This window comes from Rhincodon typus, chromosome 6, assembly GCF_021869965.1.
Source record: "Rhincodon typus isolate 14 chromosome 6, sRhiTyp1.1, whole genome shotgun sequence".
Lineage (NCBI taxonomy): Eukaryota > Metazoa > Chordata > Chondrichthyes > Orectolobiformes > Rhincodontidae > Rhincodon > Rhincodon typus.
This window is the reverse complement of record NC_063337.1, coordinates 61,200,740-61,216,446: the sequence shown is the minus strand read 5'-3', so window position 1 is coordinate 61,216,446 and position 15,707 is coordinate 61,200,740. Positions and strand designations below refer to the sequence as shown.

General features: G+C 38.6%; 1 protein-coding gene across 5 annotated transcripts in view; it reads right to left on the bottom strand.

The window, feature by feature from the left end:
• The window catches only part of fat3a (FAT atypical cadherin 3a), a 689,153-nt gene that overhangs the window by 48,690 nt on the left and 624,756 nt on the right, over positions 1-15,707 (bottom strand). For all 5 annotated transcript variants that reach the window (XM_048598158.1, XM_048598163.1, XM_048598159.1 and 2 more), the window contains 2 exons: positions 15,043-15,177; positions 9,130-9,287 (listed from right to left, as the gene is read on the bottom strand). In XM_048598158.1, coding sequence (XP_048454115.1) covers positions 9,130-9,287; positions 15,043-15,177 — 293 coding nt within the window. The remainder of the gene's footprint in view (positions 1-9,129; positions 9,288-15,042; positions 15,178-15,707) is intronic.

Genomic DNA, 15,707 nt, shown 5'->3' with positions numbered 1-15,707 from the left:
ATTGCCCAGAGGGCAGTTATGAGTCAACCACATTGCTGTAGGTCTGGAATCACATGTAGGCCAGACCAGGTAAGGATGGCAGTTTCCACTAAAGGACATTAGTGAACCAGATGGGTTTTTCCCTGACAATCAGCAATGGGATTTGTGATCATCATGAGACTCTTAATTCCAGATACTTATTGAATTCAAATTCCACCATCTGTCATGGCAGGATTCGAACCCGGGTCCCCAGAACAGTATCTGGGTCTCTGGATTAACAATCCAGTGATAATACTACTAGGCCATCACCTCCCCCTTAATGGCAAGCAATGACCTTCTCCAATCTAACCACCACCCATTGACATTCAATGGTGTTACCATCACTGAATCCCTCACTATTAACATCCTGGACATTACCATTGACAAGAAATTCAACTGGACTCATCATATAAGTACATTGGCTACAACTGTGGGTCAAAAGGCAAGGAATACTGCAGTGAGTAGCTTATCTCCTGGCTCCAAAAGCCTGATCACTAACTACAAAGCACAAGTCAGCAATGTGATGAATACTCCCCACTTGCCTGGATGGGTGCAACTTCAAAAACACTCAAAAAGCTTGACACCATCAGGGCAAAGTACCCCACTTGAATGGCACCACATCCAGAAGTATCCATCCTTTCCACCACTGACGCTCAGTAGCAGCAGTGTGTACTATCTACAAGATTCACTGCAGAAATTCACTGAAAATCCTTAGACAGCACCTTCCAAACCCACAACTACTACCATCAAGAAGGACAAAGGCAACAGATACATGGAAACACCACCACCTGAAAGTTGCTGTCCAAGCAACTCACCATCTGACTTGGAAATATATCGCCATTTCTTCAGTATCGTTGGGTAAAAATCCTGGAATTGTCTCCCTTAGGCCATTGTGTATTTACCTACAACACATGGACTGCAATGGTTCAAGGTACCTCACCACTTTCTTTTTGCAAAATTTTGCCACATTGATCCTGGTCTCACCCACTTGAACTAACTTTGTGCAATTGGGAAACTTTGTCTCGACATTCTATCTGACATGTTCTTCTCATTTATTTAATCCATCTAATCCTTTTGTATTTTCTTTCCATCCCCTTTACAGTTATTTTTCACTTATCTTTGTGTCATCAGTATTTTACTTGGTTCCTTCATCTGTGTCATTGATAAAGATTGTAAATAGCTGAGGCTCAAGTGCTGATGTTGCAATATGCTGCTAAGCATAGATTATGAACTTGAAAACAACTTGTTTATTTCTGATGTGTTCTCATTAATCAATCAATCCATGCTAACATATTAATTAACATGTCAGGAGGCATGATGTACTCCAATAATCTCTTGCGTGGTACTTCATAAAACGTTCTTTAAACTCTGGAGAACTGAAGCCTGTGCTACTTTTGTCTTCCACCCTAGCTGCAGCATACTCATGCTTGCTATTTCTCCACATGCTGATCACGCTTCTCATCTGTCCTCTAGGGTGCACACAATGTCAGTGTTTGAAATGGTGGTTGCAAGTGGGAAATCAAGTGATTGTGCAATTGTTCAGTCAGAGCATCACTCCACACTGAAATGAACTATACTTGCTTCAGATTGTCTATTCTGACCACTGCTATATTCAGTGCACCATATGACCATTATAACCACCAGCAGTAAGAGCATTATACTCAAATATAATCTGCAACATCAAGGCTTGGCATATTCCCCACTCCATTATTACCATGAAGCAGGGGATCAACAATTGTTCAATGAAGAGTGCAAGAGAGTGTGGCAGGCATAGCAAAATGTGTCAAACTGGTAAAGTTAGAACATGGGATGACTTGTGTACAAAACAGCATAAACAGTATATAATAGACAGAGCTAAATGATTCCACAAGCAACTGCAATCCTGCCACATCCAGTCAAGGATGGTGGTGAGCAGTTGAACAACTCATTGGAGGAGTAGGTCCTACAAATATCCCCACCTTCAATGATAGGGAAACCAACAGACTCAATGGGTTGAACGGTCTTTTCTACACTGGGTGAATCTATATACTAGAGAGATGATAGGTTGGCCGAATCTAGTTAACAATGGAACTATGGTTCGCATGTGGAATGAACTTCCTGAGGAAGTGGTGGATGTGGGTACAATTACAATGTTTAAAAGACATTTGGATAAGTACATGAATGGAACAGGTTTGGAGGGATATGGGCCAGGAGCAGGCAGGTGGGGCTAATTTAGTTTGTGATCATGTTCGACATGGACTGGTTTTGCCAAAGGGACTGTTTCCATGCTGTATGACTCTATGACTGAATTTTGGGCTGCAATACTATAAGGCAATTAAGCACCAAGTTAACATTTTCAATCACCTAATATTACATTGCTTTACAAAGCTGAACAGTGGTTTGTGTCTTTAATAAAAGTGAAAGACCTTTCTAGGTACATGTACTTAACAGATGTAGGTGATGATCAATCTTACTGTCTACTTGCATTATTACTGAAAGCCTTGAACATCTAACGCTCTGGAAGCAATTGTAATAGTGCCAGAAAGAAAACACTATCTATTAGGGCATTAGCTCTGAATGTATTGCCATAAATGCTGCTGATAATATCACTTTAGCTGTTGCTTTGTTGGATCTACAGTACCAGCCTGTCCACTATTCCTTTAAATTTATAACCTACTCCAGCCTGAATACCCATAGAAGCAAATTTTGAGATGCACAGCCTTTATTGCAATTTTTGATCTTTAGAAAATAAGGTCTAGACCACCAATGTCCTAGAGATAATTTGAAGGCACTTCATTCTGAATGATCCATTAAACTAGGAACTTAGCAACAAAGTTCATTTCCTCCATTAAATGTTTGTAAAAGCACCATTGCAAGTGTTACACCCTCTTTTTAAATTTTCCCTACAATTCAATTGATACAATATCAGATTCAATGATAGCTTGAGTGGTAACATATTAATGCAATTCAGTACTCCAGTTGTTAAAAATCCCTTTTGTAAGTCACATGATAGCATTCTCTTTGCATTCTCACAAAAAAACTACTGTGAAGAACATAAATAGAACATAGCTATCCAAAAATATTGGAAATTGATTGTATGTTTAATAATAATGCATTTTATGGTATGAACAGTGCACTCTGCAAAACTCAGGGTAGCAAGAAGAAGCAATATGCTTGGAAAGTCACAATGGTGTACTGTAGACAATTCTTGGGCACAACTTGTTGAGGTGCAATAAGCATACTGTATATGGTGGCCAATGTGTCAACGATAGGACTGGGATATCATAGCAATTACAGAGACGTGGCTCAGGGATGGACAGGACTGACAGCTTAATGTCCCAGGGTATAGATGCAAAAGGAAAGATAGAAAAGGGGGCAGCAGAGGGGGAGTGGCATTTTTGATTAGATATAACATTGCAGCTGTACTTAGGGAGGATATTCCTGGGAATATGTCCAGTGAAGTTATTTTGGTAGAACTGAGAAATAAGAATAGAATGATCACCCTGTTGGGATTAAACTACAGACCTCCAATAGGCAGTGGGAAATTGAAAAACAAATTTGTGAGGAGATCTCAGTTATCTCTAAGAATAATAGGGTGGCAATGGTAGGGGATTTTAACTTTCGAAATATAGACTGGCACTGCCATAGCATTAAAGGCTTGGATGGAGAAGAACTTGTTAAATGTGAATAAGAAAATTTTCTGACTCAGTACCTGGATGGACCTACTAGACAAGGTGCAAAACTTGACCTACTCTTGGGAAATAAGGCAGGGTAGGTGACTGAGGTCTCAGTGGTGGAGCACTTTGAGACCAGCAATCAAAATTCTATTAGTTTTAAAATAGTGATGCAAAAGGATAGAATGGATCTAAAAGTTAAAGTTCTAAATTGGAGGAAGACCAATTTTGATGGTATTAGGCAAGAACTCTCCAAAATTGATTGGAAGCAGATGTCTGCAGGTACTGGGACAGCTGGAAAATGGGGAGACTTCAAAAATGAGATAACAAGAGTCCAGCGACAGCATGTTCCTATTAGGGTGAAGGGCAAGGCTGGGAGGTGTAGAGAATGCTGGATGACGAGAGAAATTGAGGTTTTTGGTCAAGAAAAAGAAGGAAGCATGTATCAGGTACAGACAGCAGAGATCAAGTGAATTCTTAGAAGAGTATAATGGCAGTAGGAGTATACTTAAGAGGGAAATCAGGAGGCCAAAAAGGGGACACAAGATAGCTTTGGCAAATAGGGTTAAGGAGAATCCAAAGGGATTCTACAAAAAACATTAATGACAAAAGGGTACCTGGGGAGACAATATGGCCCCTTAAAGATCAGAAAGGCCATCTATGTGTGGAACTGTAGGAGGTGGGGTAGATACTAAACGAGTATTTTGCATCAGTGTTTACTGTAGAGAAGGATATGGAAGATGTAGAATGTGGGAAAATAAATAGAGACATCATGAAAAGAGGTGGTACTGGATGTCTTAAAACACAGAGGTGGATAAATCCCCAGCACCTGATCAGGTGTACCCTAGAACTCTGTGGGGAGCTAGGGAAGTGATTGCTGGTTTTCCTTGTTGAGATATTCATATCATCAATAGTCACAGGTGAGGTGCCAGAAGATTGGAGGTTGGTTAATGTGGTGCCACTATTTAAGAAAGGTGGTAAGGAAAAGCCAGGAAGCATTAGACCAGTGAGCCTGACATCAGTGGTGGGCAAGTTGTTGGAGGGAATCCTGAAGGACAGGATTTACATGTATTTGGAAAGGCAAGGACTGATTAGGGATAATCAACATGCTTTGGGCGTGGGAAATCCTGTCTCACTAAATTGTTTTTTTTTGAAGAAGTAACAAAGAGGATAGATTAGGGCAGAGTGGTGGCTGTGATCTATATGGACTTCAGTAAGGTGTTCAACACGGTTCCTTATGGTAAACTGCTTAGCAAGGTCAGACTTGGAATACAGGGAAAGCTGGCCATTTGGATACAGAACTGACTCGAAGGTAGAAGATAGAGGATTGTAGCAGAGGGGTTCTTTTCAGACTGGAGACCTGTGACCAGTGGTGTGCTACAAGGATTGGTGCTGGGTCCACTGCTTAGTAAGTTTGCAGATGACACCAAAATTGGAGGTGTAGGAGACAATGAAGAAAGTTACCTCAGAGTAAAATGGGATCTTGATCAGATGGGCCAATGGTCAGAGGAGTGGGAGATAGACTTTAGTTTAAGTAAATGTGAGTTGCAGCATTTTGGAAAGGCAAAGCAGGGCAGGACTTATATTTTTTTTTAAACTCATTAATGAGATGAGGGCATCACTGGCTAGGCAGCATTTATTGCCCATCCCTAATTGCCCAGAGGGCAGTCCAGAGTTAACCACATTGCTGTGGGTCTGGAGTCACATGTAGGCCAGTCCAGGCAAGGATAGCAATTTCCCTCCATAAAGGACGTTAGTGAACCAAATGGGTTTTTCCGACAATCAGCAATGGATTCATGGTCATCATTAGACTCTTAATTCCAGATATTTCATTGAATTCAAATTCCACCATCTGCCATGGCGGGATTCAAACCCAGGTCCCCAGAACGTTATCTGGGTCTCTGGATTAACAGTCCAGCGATAATACCACTAGGCCATTGCCTACACTTAATGGTAAGGCCCTGTGAACAGTTGCTGAAAAAGAGACCTTGGAGTACAGGTTCATTGTTCCTTGAAAGTAGGGAGTCGCAGGTTATGTGGGATAGTGAAGAAGGCGTTTGGTGCTTGCCTTTATTGGTCAGTGCATTGAGGTTGGGAGTTGGGAAATCGTGTTGCAGCTGTGCAGGACACTGGTTAGGCCAATTTGGGAATAATGCATTCTAGTCTCCAGGGCCAGGAAGGATATTGTGAAACTTGAAAGGGTTCAGAAAAGATTTCGAGGATGTTGCCAGGGTTGGAGGGCTTGAGCTATAGGGAGAGGCTGAACAGACTGGAATATTTTCTCTGGAGTATCAGAGGCTGAGGGGTGACATTACAGGTGTTTATAATATCATGAGGGGCATGAATAGGATAAATAGATGATGTATTTTCCCTGGATTGGGAGAATCCAAAACTAGAGGGCATAGATTTAAAGTGAGAGGGGAAAGATTTAGAAAGGGACCTAAGAGGCAACTTTTTCACACAGAGGGTGGAAGGTGTACGGAATGAGCTGCCAAAGGAAGTGGTGGAGGTTGGTACAAATACAACATTTAAAAGACATCTGGATGGATATATGAATAGGAAGGGTTAAGAGGGATATGGCCAAATGTTGCAAATGAGACTAGATTAATTGATGATATCTGGTTGGCATGGACAAGTTGGACTGAAGGGTCTGTTTCCAGGCTGTATATAACTGTATGACTCTATGACTCTAAGTGATATTTTTAACTTGTCATGCAAAAGAAAATGTGATGAAATAGTTACCAGAATGTAACAATGTCCTTGACATAGAGAATATCAGCCAGTACCTTGCACCATGGGTTCGAAAGGAACCTCATGTGGATGAAAAGCTTCTCTCAATTATTGCAGTTGATGGAATTGATATGTTTTGACTTGATTGGTTAATAGAGGTTAGTACTAATGCCAGGCCAATATATGGATTCACACCAGTCTTGTTTATTCCCTCTTCATGTGCCTGTGACCTGAATCTATATAGTATAGGAGGTCTTAGCGTAGAGTGTGTGGAATTACAACTTGCTTGCCCTTGAATATTACACGCACAGAGAGTCCTACTTCATCTCCAAATGATCAGTATCAACATAATAGTTCGGGGGCTTTTTGGATGTGTTCAGTTCACCTGTTGATTATCTTCTTCAGCTGCTGTGGCTGGTCATCATCTGATGTAGTTTGCTGAATCTGATCTGCTTGCCCATGTCAGAAAATGTATAAAATTGATGCTAATATTTTCTTCTAATTTATATTTGATAATATTCACTTGTATGTGCAAGGGAATGTCTTTGTTCTTAGTGAGGCTTACCAGTTGAGAGCATCAACATGGTCATTTGGGGACCTGGTAGGTATTGTATTTCTATACCGCATCCTTGAATCTTCATAAGCAGACACTGCAGACATGGATGTGCACTCAAATGAGGTTATTGACAGATCATTTGTAATGGCTTGTGTTTGGTATGAATAACAAAATGCTTACTGGACAGGTAAACTATTGCATCCTGAAAGCTAGAGCAAGAGTTTCTCTTTAAATGTTGGAGTAGCCTGAGCTGTCATAAGGACTTTAGAATCAAATGTACGAGGCTTGCCGTTCTGTAGTGGACATGCTTCAAGGTCTGAAACAAAAACAGAAAGTGCTGGAGAAACTTAGGTCCGACAGTAAATCAAGATTTAATGTTGAGTCCAGTGACCCATCATTTGGGATGCATCTATCTTCAAATGTGGTGAGCTTGGTGGGATCATAATATTGAAGTATACACTTACTGATTGACAGAGCAGTTTTGAGAGATTGTTGAATATACTGGTGACTTCCTTCCACATGGGTAGCACTGTGTGGAACTGGAGGAGCACAGCCGGCTAGGCAGCATCAGAGGAGCAGGAAAGTTGACGTTTCGGGTCAGGACCCTGTTATCTCTGACTCCAGCATCGGCAGTTCTTACTATCTCTTCCTTCTACATGGAATGTTTTTGTAAGAACACCTCAAAAAGGAGGTGTCTTAGTTGCAAAATTTGGATTAGATGGGGATAAAAAGTTAAGGCAAGTGAGAAACCTTTGTAAGTCATCTTGTTGTGTAGGCATCTTTTGCATTTTTTTTATTTTGATATGATCAGGTCAAATACCTATTGATAAGTAGATTGAACTGAAGAAATTAATTTTGCTTGTTATGATTTAATACTTTTTATTGTTGAAAAAATACAACGCTATCCTCCTGTTGTCATGAGCTGATAGAGGTTTGTGTCACACTCATGTTAATTTTTTGAAGAACTCAATGTCATCTGTGATACAGACAGAACCCACTAGATTTTTAATGATATGATGCATTTGTTGTTAGAATACATCTGTCTGATGGATAATCTAAATGGTAATCTGAATGAACAGTATCTACCGAAGAGTTCTCTAAAAGTTGTCAGTTCCTATTATTATGGGTAAGATGTTTGGACAAATACCCATTCTTGACATTAAGCTTGGAAAGACATTTGCCACCTGAAAACTTGGGATTAAGCTCTTCTAGGGTAGGAATTTTATCCGGATATCTTTTTTGTGCAATATTCAGTCACCTTGCAGCTAAACAGAGATGTAAAAGTAAAGGTTGGTTAGGTAATGAATAGACTTGAAAATCTAAAATCTTTGGATTTCATGGATCATGACATGTAGATCTGCTGCAGTGGTAGACCGAAGATGGATGGTTCATCAATTTGAATGATGTAAAAGGTTTCAAGAGTTCATCCCGAGGATCCGTATTAGCATATAATGCATGGGGTGGTAGACTTTTAAAGTGTTAGCTTATCTTGTATGGACTGGAATGTGTTCCATATCATAAATCTGTTCAGCTGTGTGCCCTTTACCTTTTGAGTGGTCAGTTTTTTTAGAGACAGTGTTAGCTGATCTGAAACTATTTTTAATTTGGCATGCATGCAAAGTGCAGAAGTTAATTATATTCTTGCTCACATTAACGTTCTTAGAGAATGTTTACATTTTGCATCATATTTTCGTACATTACCTTTAACAAAATTAAATTCTCAAATCTTAAATTAACAGAAGACAGAGTAAAAACTAAAAGAACTGCGGATGCTGTAAATCAGGAACAAAAACAGAAGTTGCTGGAAAAGCTCAGCAGGTCTGGCAGCATCTGTGAAGGAAAAACAGAGTTAACATTTCGGGTCCGGTGACCCTTCCTCAGAAGACCTGAGTACTTTGATTATATTAATTGTGACTCTAGAACTACTTGAGCTGTTTCTGTATAAATTACAACTGCCAGCTTAAAAGTAGGAAAGTCCTGGAAATTGATTACCTGGCAAGCTACTTAACAAGTCACACTGTCTTATAAGGAGAGTTACAGATCGGATCAACTCTTAAAGAAAGGAATTAAATACTGAAATGCAAAAGGCAACCATCACATTTAGGACACTATCCAAATATTGTATGATCACAAACAACATTAAATGCACTGGTGTTAATAAAGTTAATTTACCTTTAGGATGACACAATAATCTCCTTCAGCATACATTATTATTCCATTACTCTGCAGTGTTCTCAAATGCAGCCCCAATTTCAGTTCATCTCTTTTACTGTTCTCTGCCACCCGATACTTAATGTAGCTGTTTCCAGCAAAGCTAAGGGATGCATGACCTGAATGGATTAAGTAAAAGCATTTGGAAACATTAGACTGCACTCATACAATACTTATGGACACATTTATTTTGAAAGCATTGTAATATTACATTATATTACACAATGTGACTAGGTTTCTTTGCACTTTTAACAAAATATAACACTATTTATAAATGTTATTCTTCAAGTTTTATTTTAAAGCACCTTGCAACCAAATCATTGACAACCTAGAGCAATTTGATATACTTACACAAAATGCTGCTAATATGAATGCTGGTACAGTTAGAACCTATTAAAGGACAACCATAAAATCGCAGATACTCTTGTTTAATTGGGTGATGAAACTAAATAGAAACCAAGAAAAATCAGAGCCACGTCATATTGGAAAAGAAGCTAGCTTTCACACTATTTTCCATATGTTTAATTTTCTTTTGCATGGATTTTGACCTTTCCATTTTGTTCATAATTTCCTATGAACAAATTAACTGAAAATATGTCATCAAAAACAATCATAAATTTGTTAATGAACCTTAAGATAAACTAACACAAAATGATAGGAGAAAATAGAAACAGAAAATGTTGAACTCTAATTCAAAAGATGGCATTCACTTATGGGATTTATTATATCACATCCATTAATTAGAAAATGTCATTTCACATATTTATTTTTAAGAATGGTTAATATCTCAAATTCATTCATTTTGTAGAAATAATATATTTAGAATCCCTACAGTGTGGAAACAGGTCCTTCGGCCCAACAAGTCCACACTGAACCTCAGAGCATCCCACCCAGATCCATCCCCCTATGACCCACCTAATATACACCCTCTACCTCCCTGAACACTACAGGCAATTTAGCATGGCCAATCCGCCTAACCATTAGATCCGATTAGACCAATCCATTAATTAACTTATTTAAGTACATGCAAATACTTTTATTATAAAGCTAGAATATGAGTTAACTTATATTTATAAAACATCTTTCACATCTGGACATCCCAAAGTACATCAAAATCTATTAAATTACTTTGGAACACAGTACTTTTGTAGGCAAAAAATGATAATCAATTATCATTGAAATATTGATTTATTATTAAATTTAGAGAACAAATGTCAGCAAATATCTTACTTTTGAGGTTTATGACCTACATAATTTTAAGAAAGCAGAATTCAACAGAAATGAAAAGAAATATTGATGGGTTGCTTTATAAAAGAAGGGACATTTTCCATTTAAAGCACAGACGGTTATTCTGCCAAAGGAAAACTAATCTGTCCTGTCTTCTTAAGGCCAACCAGGGTTATTACAGTTAATAGATCATTTACAGACAGAAAATGAGATAAGTAGATCAAACGGATAGACATATCCTGAAGCTCAAAATTCCCAAGTTACTTGAATATCAACATTTTTGGAACTTTTGTGGCCAACCTTGAGCCTCAAACAGCATTTTACCAGTGTTAGACATAATTACTTGATAATTGCACTCATGAACAACTTGTTTTCATATTACACTGGGACAAGACAAATTATCCTGAAAATGTTATATATTTTCTGACTTTTCTTTTGTACCTAACAGTATAATGCCCCGATTGTACAATTTAAAAAAAAAACGCTATTTGTCAAAAGGTTTCAATATGTTAAATCTAAAGTCACAAACCAAAACTAGCAATAGCTAACTTTGCAAATTAAAATCATGTTGTATTTAATTCAGAATATAGCAGCTTAGTTTCATTTTTTTTTGCTTGCTAATCTCCTTTCTCTATCTTGCCCCTCATTTTGTACGTAATGGTCCTCTTTCTGTAAGCACCAGTCTGTTTCCATGAACATTCTGCTCCCACAGAAATAAAGTAGGCATTTCTCACTCCAGCTGTCGAGAGCAATTTGTACAATATAACCACAAAATCAACAAATTAGACAACCACACTGAACCATCAACTTGAATGGTCAAAGAGCAACACCGAGCAACAGAAAAGGCAGCCAACAATTGCTCATGATCTCGGTGTTGGCATTAAGTAACTCAAAACTCTGTTAGCAAGGACTCCAGTAGGAACAACTATTGTCCTGTACGTCTAGACATAACGACAAATTCAACAGAATGGAGTTCAAAACATTATTTGAAAACTCAACAGCCAATTATTTCATTTGAGTGCCTTAATTTTGTGCAGTTACTTCCAATATTAGATATGTTTGGATTATACTCCTTCCTAAATTTAAACAAATTTAAAGTCTTTAGATAAATAAAGGAGTTGAATGTTTCTATTGCTTAGACTGTAGGTCAAACTGAACAGTGTAACCCTTGGCAGTTGCAGGATGTGTGTTATGTCTTACTGCTAGTATACAATATAGAGTTAAGAGACAAACTCATATAATATCACTATATTATGGCATTTGACGAAAGGACACAAAGGTTTTAAACCCTTCTTAACTGGGGCCACTTGAAGCATGACATGCTTATGCAAGGATGCTATTGCAACCAAATAAACATAATATCAACCAAGAATTTAAGTTCCCATATGTACGCAGTCAGTTCTGCTATAATGTGTGTTTCTTCAATGTGAATTGGCTTTAACACGATTGAAGAATTTAAACCGCTATTTGTAGAATGCAAACATTCCTTACCTATATTGGCTATAACATGATTCCGGCCCCATTAGTTTAAATGGCGCAGCTATTTTGCGATTTTCTTATAACATGAGAGCGGAACTCAGAGTCCTACAGCACGTACACAGGCCCTTTGGCCCAAACTGGTCCATGCTGACCAAAATGTCCATTCTCCTGCACTTGGCCCATATGCTTCTAAACCTTTCCTATCCATGTATTTGTCCAAATGCCCTTTAAATGTCGTTGAGGCACCCGCCTCAACCACTTTCACTGGCAGCTCATTCCATATACATACCACCCTCTGTGTAAAAAAGTTGCCCCTCAGGTTCCCATGTATTCTTTCCCCTCTTACCTTAAACTGATGCCCTCTAGTCCTAGATTCCCCAACCCTGGGAAAAAGACTAAGTGCATTCACCCTATCCATGCCTCTCATGATCTTATACACTTCTATAAGATCCCCCCTCGGTCTCCTATGCTCTAAAGACAAAAGTCCCAGCTTTGTCCAACCTCTCCCTATAATTCAGTCCCTTGAGTCCTGGTAAGATCCTTGTAAATTTTATCTGCATTCTTTCCAGTTTAATAACATCCTTCCTATAGCAAGGTGACCAAAACTGAAAACAATACTCCAAGTGTGGCCTCACCAACTTCCCAATTTTCCCAATTTCTATACTCAATATCCTGACTGATGAAGGCCAGTGCGCCAAAAGCCGCCTTCACTGCTCTGTCTACCTGACTCCACTTTCAGAGATCCATGCACCTGAACTCCAAGGTCTCTCTCTTCCACTACACTCTTTAAAGCCCTACCATTCACCATGAAACTCCTGCCTAGATTTGACTTTCCAAAATGCAACACCTCACACTTACCTATATTAAACTTCACTTGCCATTTCTCAGCCCACTTCCCTAGCTGATCAAGATCCTGCTGCAATTTCTGATGACCTTCCTCACTGTTCATGACACTGCCTATTTTAGTGTCATCCGCAAACTTATTAATCATGCCTTGTACATTCACGTTATATCAGAACCAACTGTATACAAAATAAAATAGACACATGGCCAACTACTCACCATGAGTTGCAATAAGCACTTATTTGAATCTTGCAATACTAATCAGTGATCAGTTTATTGTCTCTCAGCTAATGGGCATTTTTAGTTATCATTTATACTTTATAGTTTACATTGGAAAATGTACCATTTATCATGAGAGACAGATCTTCTATCAGCATTAGCATCAGAATTTAACAGTGATCATTTCCATTTCTTGAATTATATCATCTTTAATCAATTAAGCTAATAAATAGGTTAGAAATTTAGATGCCTTGAGGGGTGGATTGACAGGGAAGGGAAATAAAATTTGGTGCTATGCCAGCAATACCATGTTATTGATCAGTTGTCAGTCAGACTAAATCTGTGGCAGAGGAGCCAGATAACCCACTCAGTTATGGGCCAACTGAGATCCTTAAGTGACCAATTAAAGGCCTCCTCCCATTGCTACTGGGTTTTAATCTCAGTGGCAGTGCTGTTGCTAAGTGTTTAAGCTGCTAGAGAAATGCTGTGCTCAATTAAGACTCCTCAAAAGGTAGGTGTCTCCTATACTCCCTCCCACTACAAGTGTTTCCATTTGCTCGCTCTGACAAAGTCAACTTTTCAGCGATACTGGAGTCAACAGGGCCCTGGATTTAACTTTATGTTCAGACTCTTGGCCCCTCAGCAGTAGGGACTGCTTGTTGTCTCGTTGGTGACCTTCACTCCAGGTGGCTCTGTCAGGTCTGGAGAACAGCCAGACAGTTAATTGTCCAATACCTCCTGCAGATGTAGTACGAGCACTTTGATGGGAGCACAATTTTGCCCTGAGCAAATTAATGGCTTAATGACTGTTATACGTTGGATGGGGTGTCTGTCAAGTGGAGGTGGCCTCACCAGTAGATTTCTGTTAGATGTGCAACCATTGCCTTCATGTGAATGCCCGGTCACAATTATTGACATTGTTTATTCAATGTATCATCTCTTCACTTTCATTTCAATTCCGTAATTTCAGCCATTACTACTGTTGATAATCAGTCTCAGCCTCAGCAGGCCTAACTCTTGATGTTCTCCATTCAGAAAAATCTACAGCAAGATTCCATCAATCTTCCTAACTAGCTTAATACCATCTTTGCATACCTGATTTGTACGAGCTTTGAAATATAGGAAAATGTCTTTCAGATAGATGTGTCACTGTTGTGATCACAGATCACTGATTTAAAACCTGGAATCTTCATAGACTAAAATAGTTTTGAAAAGAAAGACGCTGACCTATAATGGTCACATCAATCAGCTGACCATAACTTAACCCAATTGTGAAATGAATCTGAGATAAACAAAGGCAGCTTCTTCTGTCCAATCTACATTTTTATGGATAAATGACACATGGTAATAATAGTAGAGATAACAGTGACACCTCCAAATTACCCAACTTGAAAAGTAATGAGCCAGGCATAGGAATACACCAGTAAGTTGTATTTCAAATAGCTGCTTTGGTTGAGCGACAGAGAAATATATGAATTTGTAGGTGAAACTGGAGAAAATTTCCTCTTTCTCTCCCTATTTAGTCTCTCTCAAAGGGCACAATCAAAAGATGAAGCAAATTGGAGACACATTCATTCACCAAGAATTCAAAAAAGATCTAAGGATATAAGGCATCAATAAAACAATCACGGTCTCAGATTAAAACCAAATACGTCAAGGACACTCAAAAGGCTTTTAAACTGTATATTCCTTTTTGTATTAGCACTCTCCTTTTCTAAATTTATATCTGTGTTTGTGTGTGTTTGGTGTTGTGTCTTTTTTATTTTTCACCAGGTTGGCAAGTAATAAAGTTGGTCTTCTTTTAATACAAGACCTTGTATTTGGCTCCTTATTTGATTCTTGTGAACGAGCAAACTATATTTTCAGTCAGGTAAGGTACAGCTGTGTTTTAAAAATGAATGAAAATGTTTTACGATGGGCAGCTAAGAGCAGACAGCCAAGTTGACCCTCCTCACCTGGTCATAACAGACAAAGATTATATTTTAACTAATGCACATTGAGGTTTTACATTTTATTAATGAACTGTATTGAAATATGCGAATTAACTGTTGATATGTTTTCTAAGCTGAGATGTACAAGGAGGTATCTTTATTCTGTCTTTCTTACCTGAACATTCTCCCAAATTTCCTGGTGGACACTGACAGGTATATGGTCCTTGTCCTACACCTCCTTGAACACAATGCATGTCATTTGGGCAAGGTTTGTCTTGGCAAGCATCAGAAACAATAGGACATATGTCACCTGTCACAAAAAAACAGATTATAGCAATATTTTTATTCAATTTTTCACTGAGTTTGTAAGTAGAATATGATTTTAAACTAGAAAAAAAGTAAATATAGTTCAACCAAAACTACTTTTCCCCAAATTATATGTTGAATTTATCAGGTTTGATCTTAGTCTTGTTGAGCGACATTAGGGCGCTATAGTTCTAAAGTATTTGCCTCAGTTGGGGTTGGGAAAAAGAAAGTTAAAATTGCTGCTGCAGAAAACTGCTTGTGACCTATGCTTCAGACATGTGTACCTTTTACAGACACACTCAAAACACTACTAAGCTGCTGTGAACAGCAAATACACAATGGCATAGAGTTTCTACTTAATTGCATTAGATTTTGTGAAATACTTCAGCCAAAATAAGAATACTGACACAAAAAGGTTGTAGAATTGTATGATAACAAGGTGTAGAGCTGGATGAACACAGCAGGCCAAGCAGCATCAGAGGAGCAGGAGCCCGAAACGTCAGCTTTCCTGCTCCTCTGATGCTGCTTGGCCTG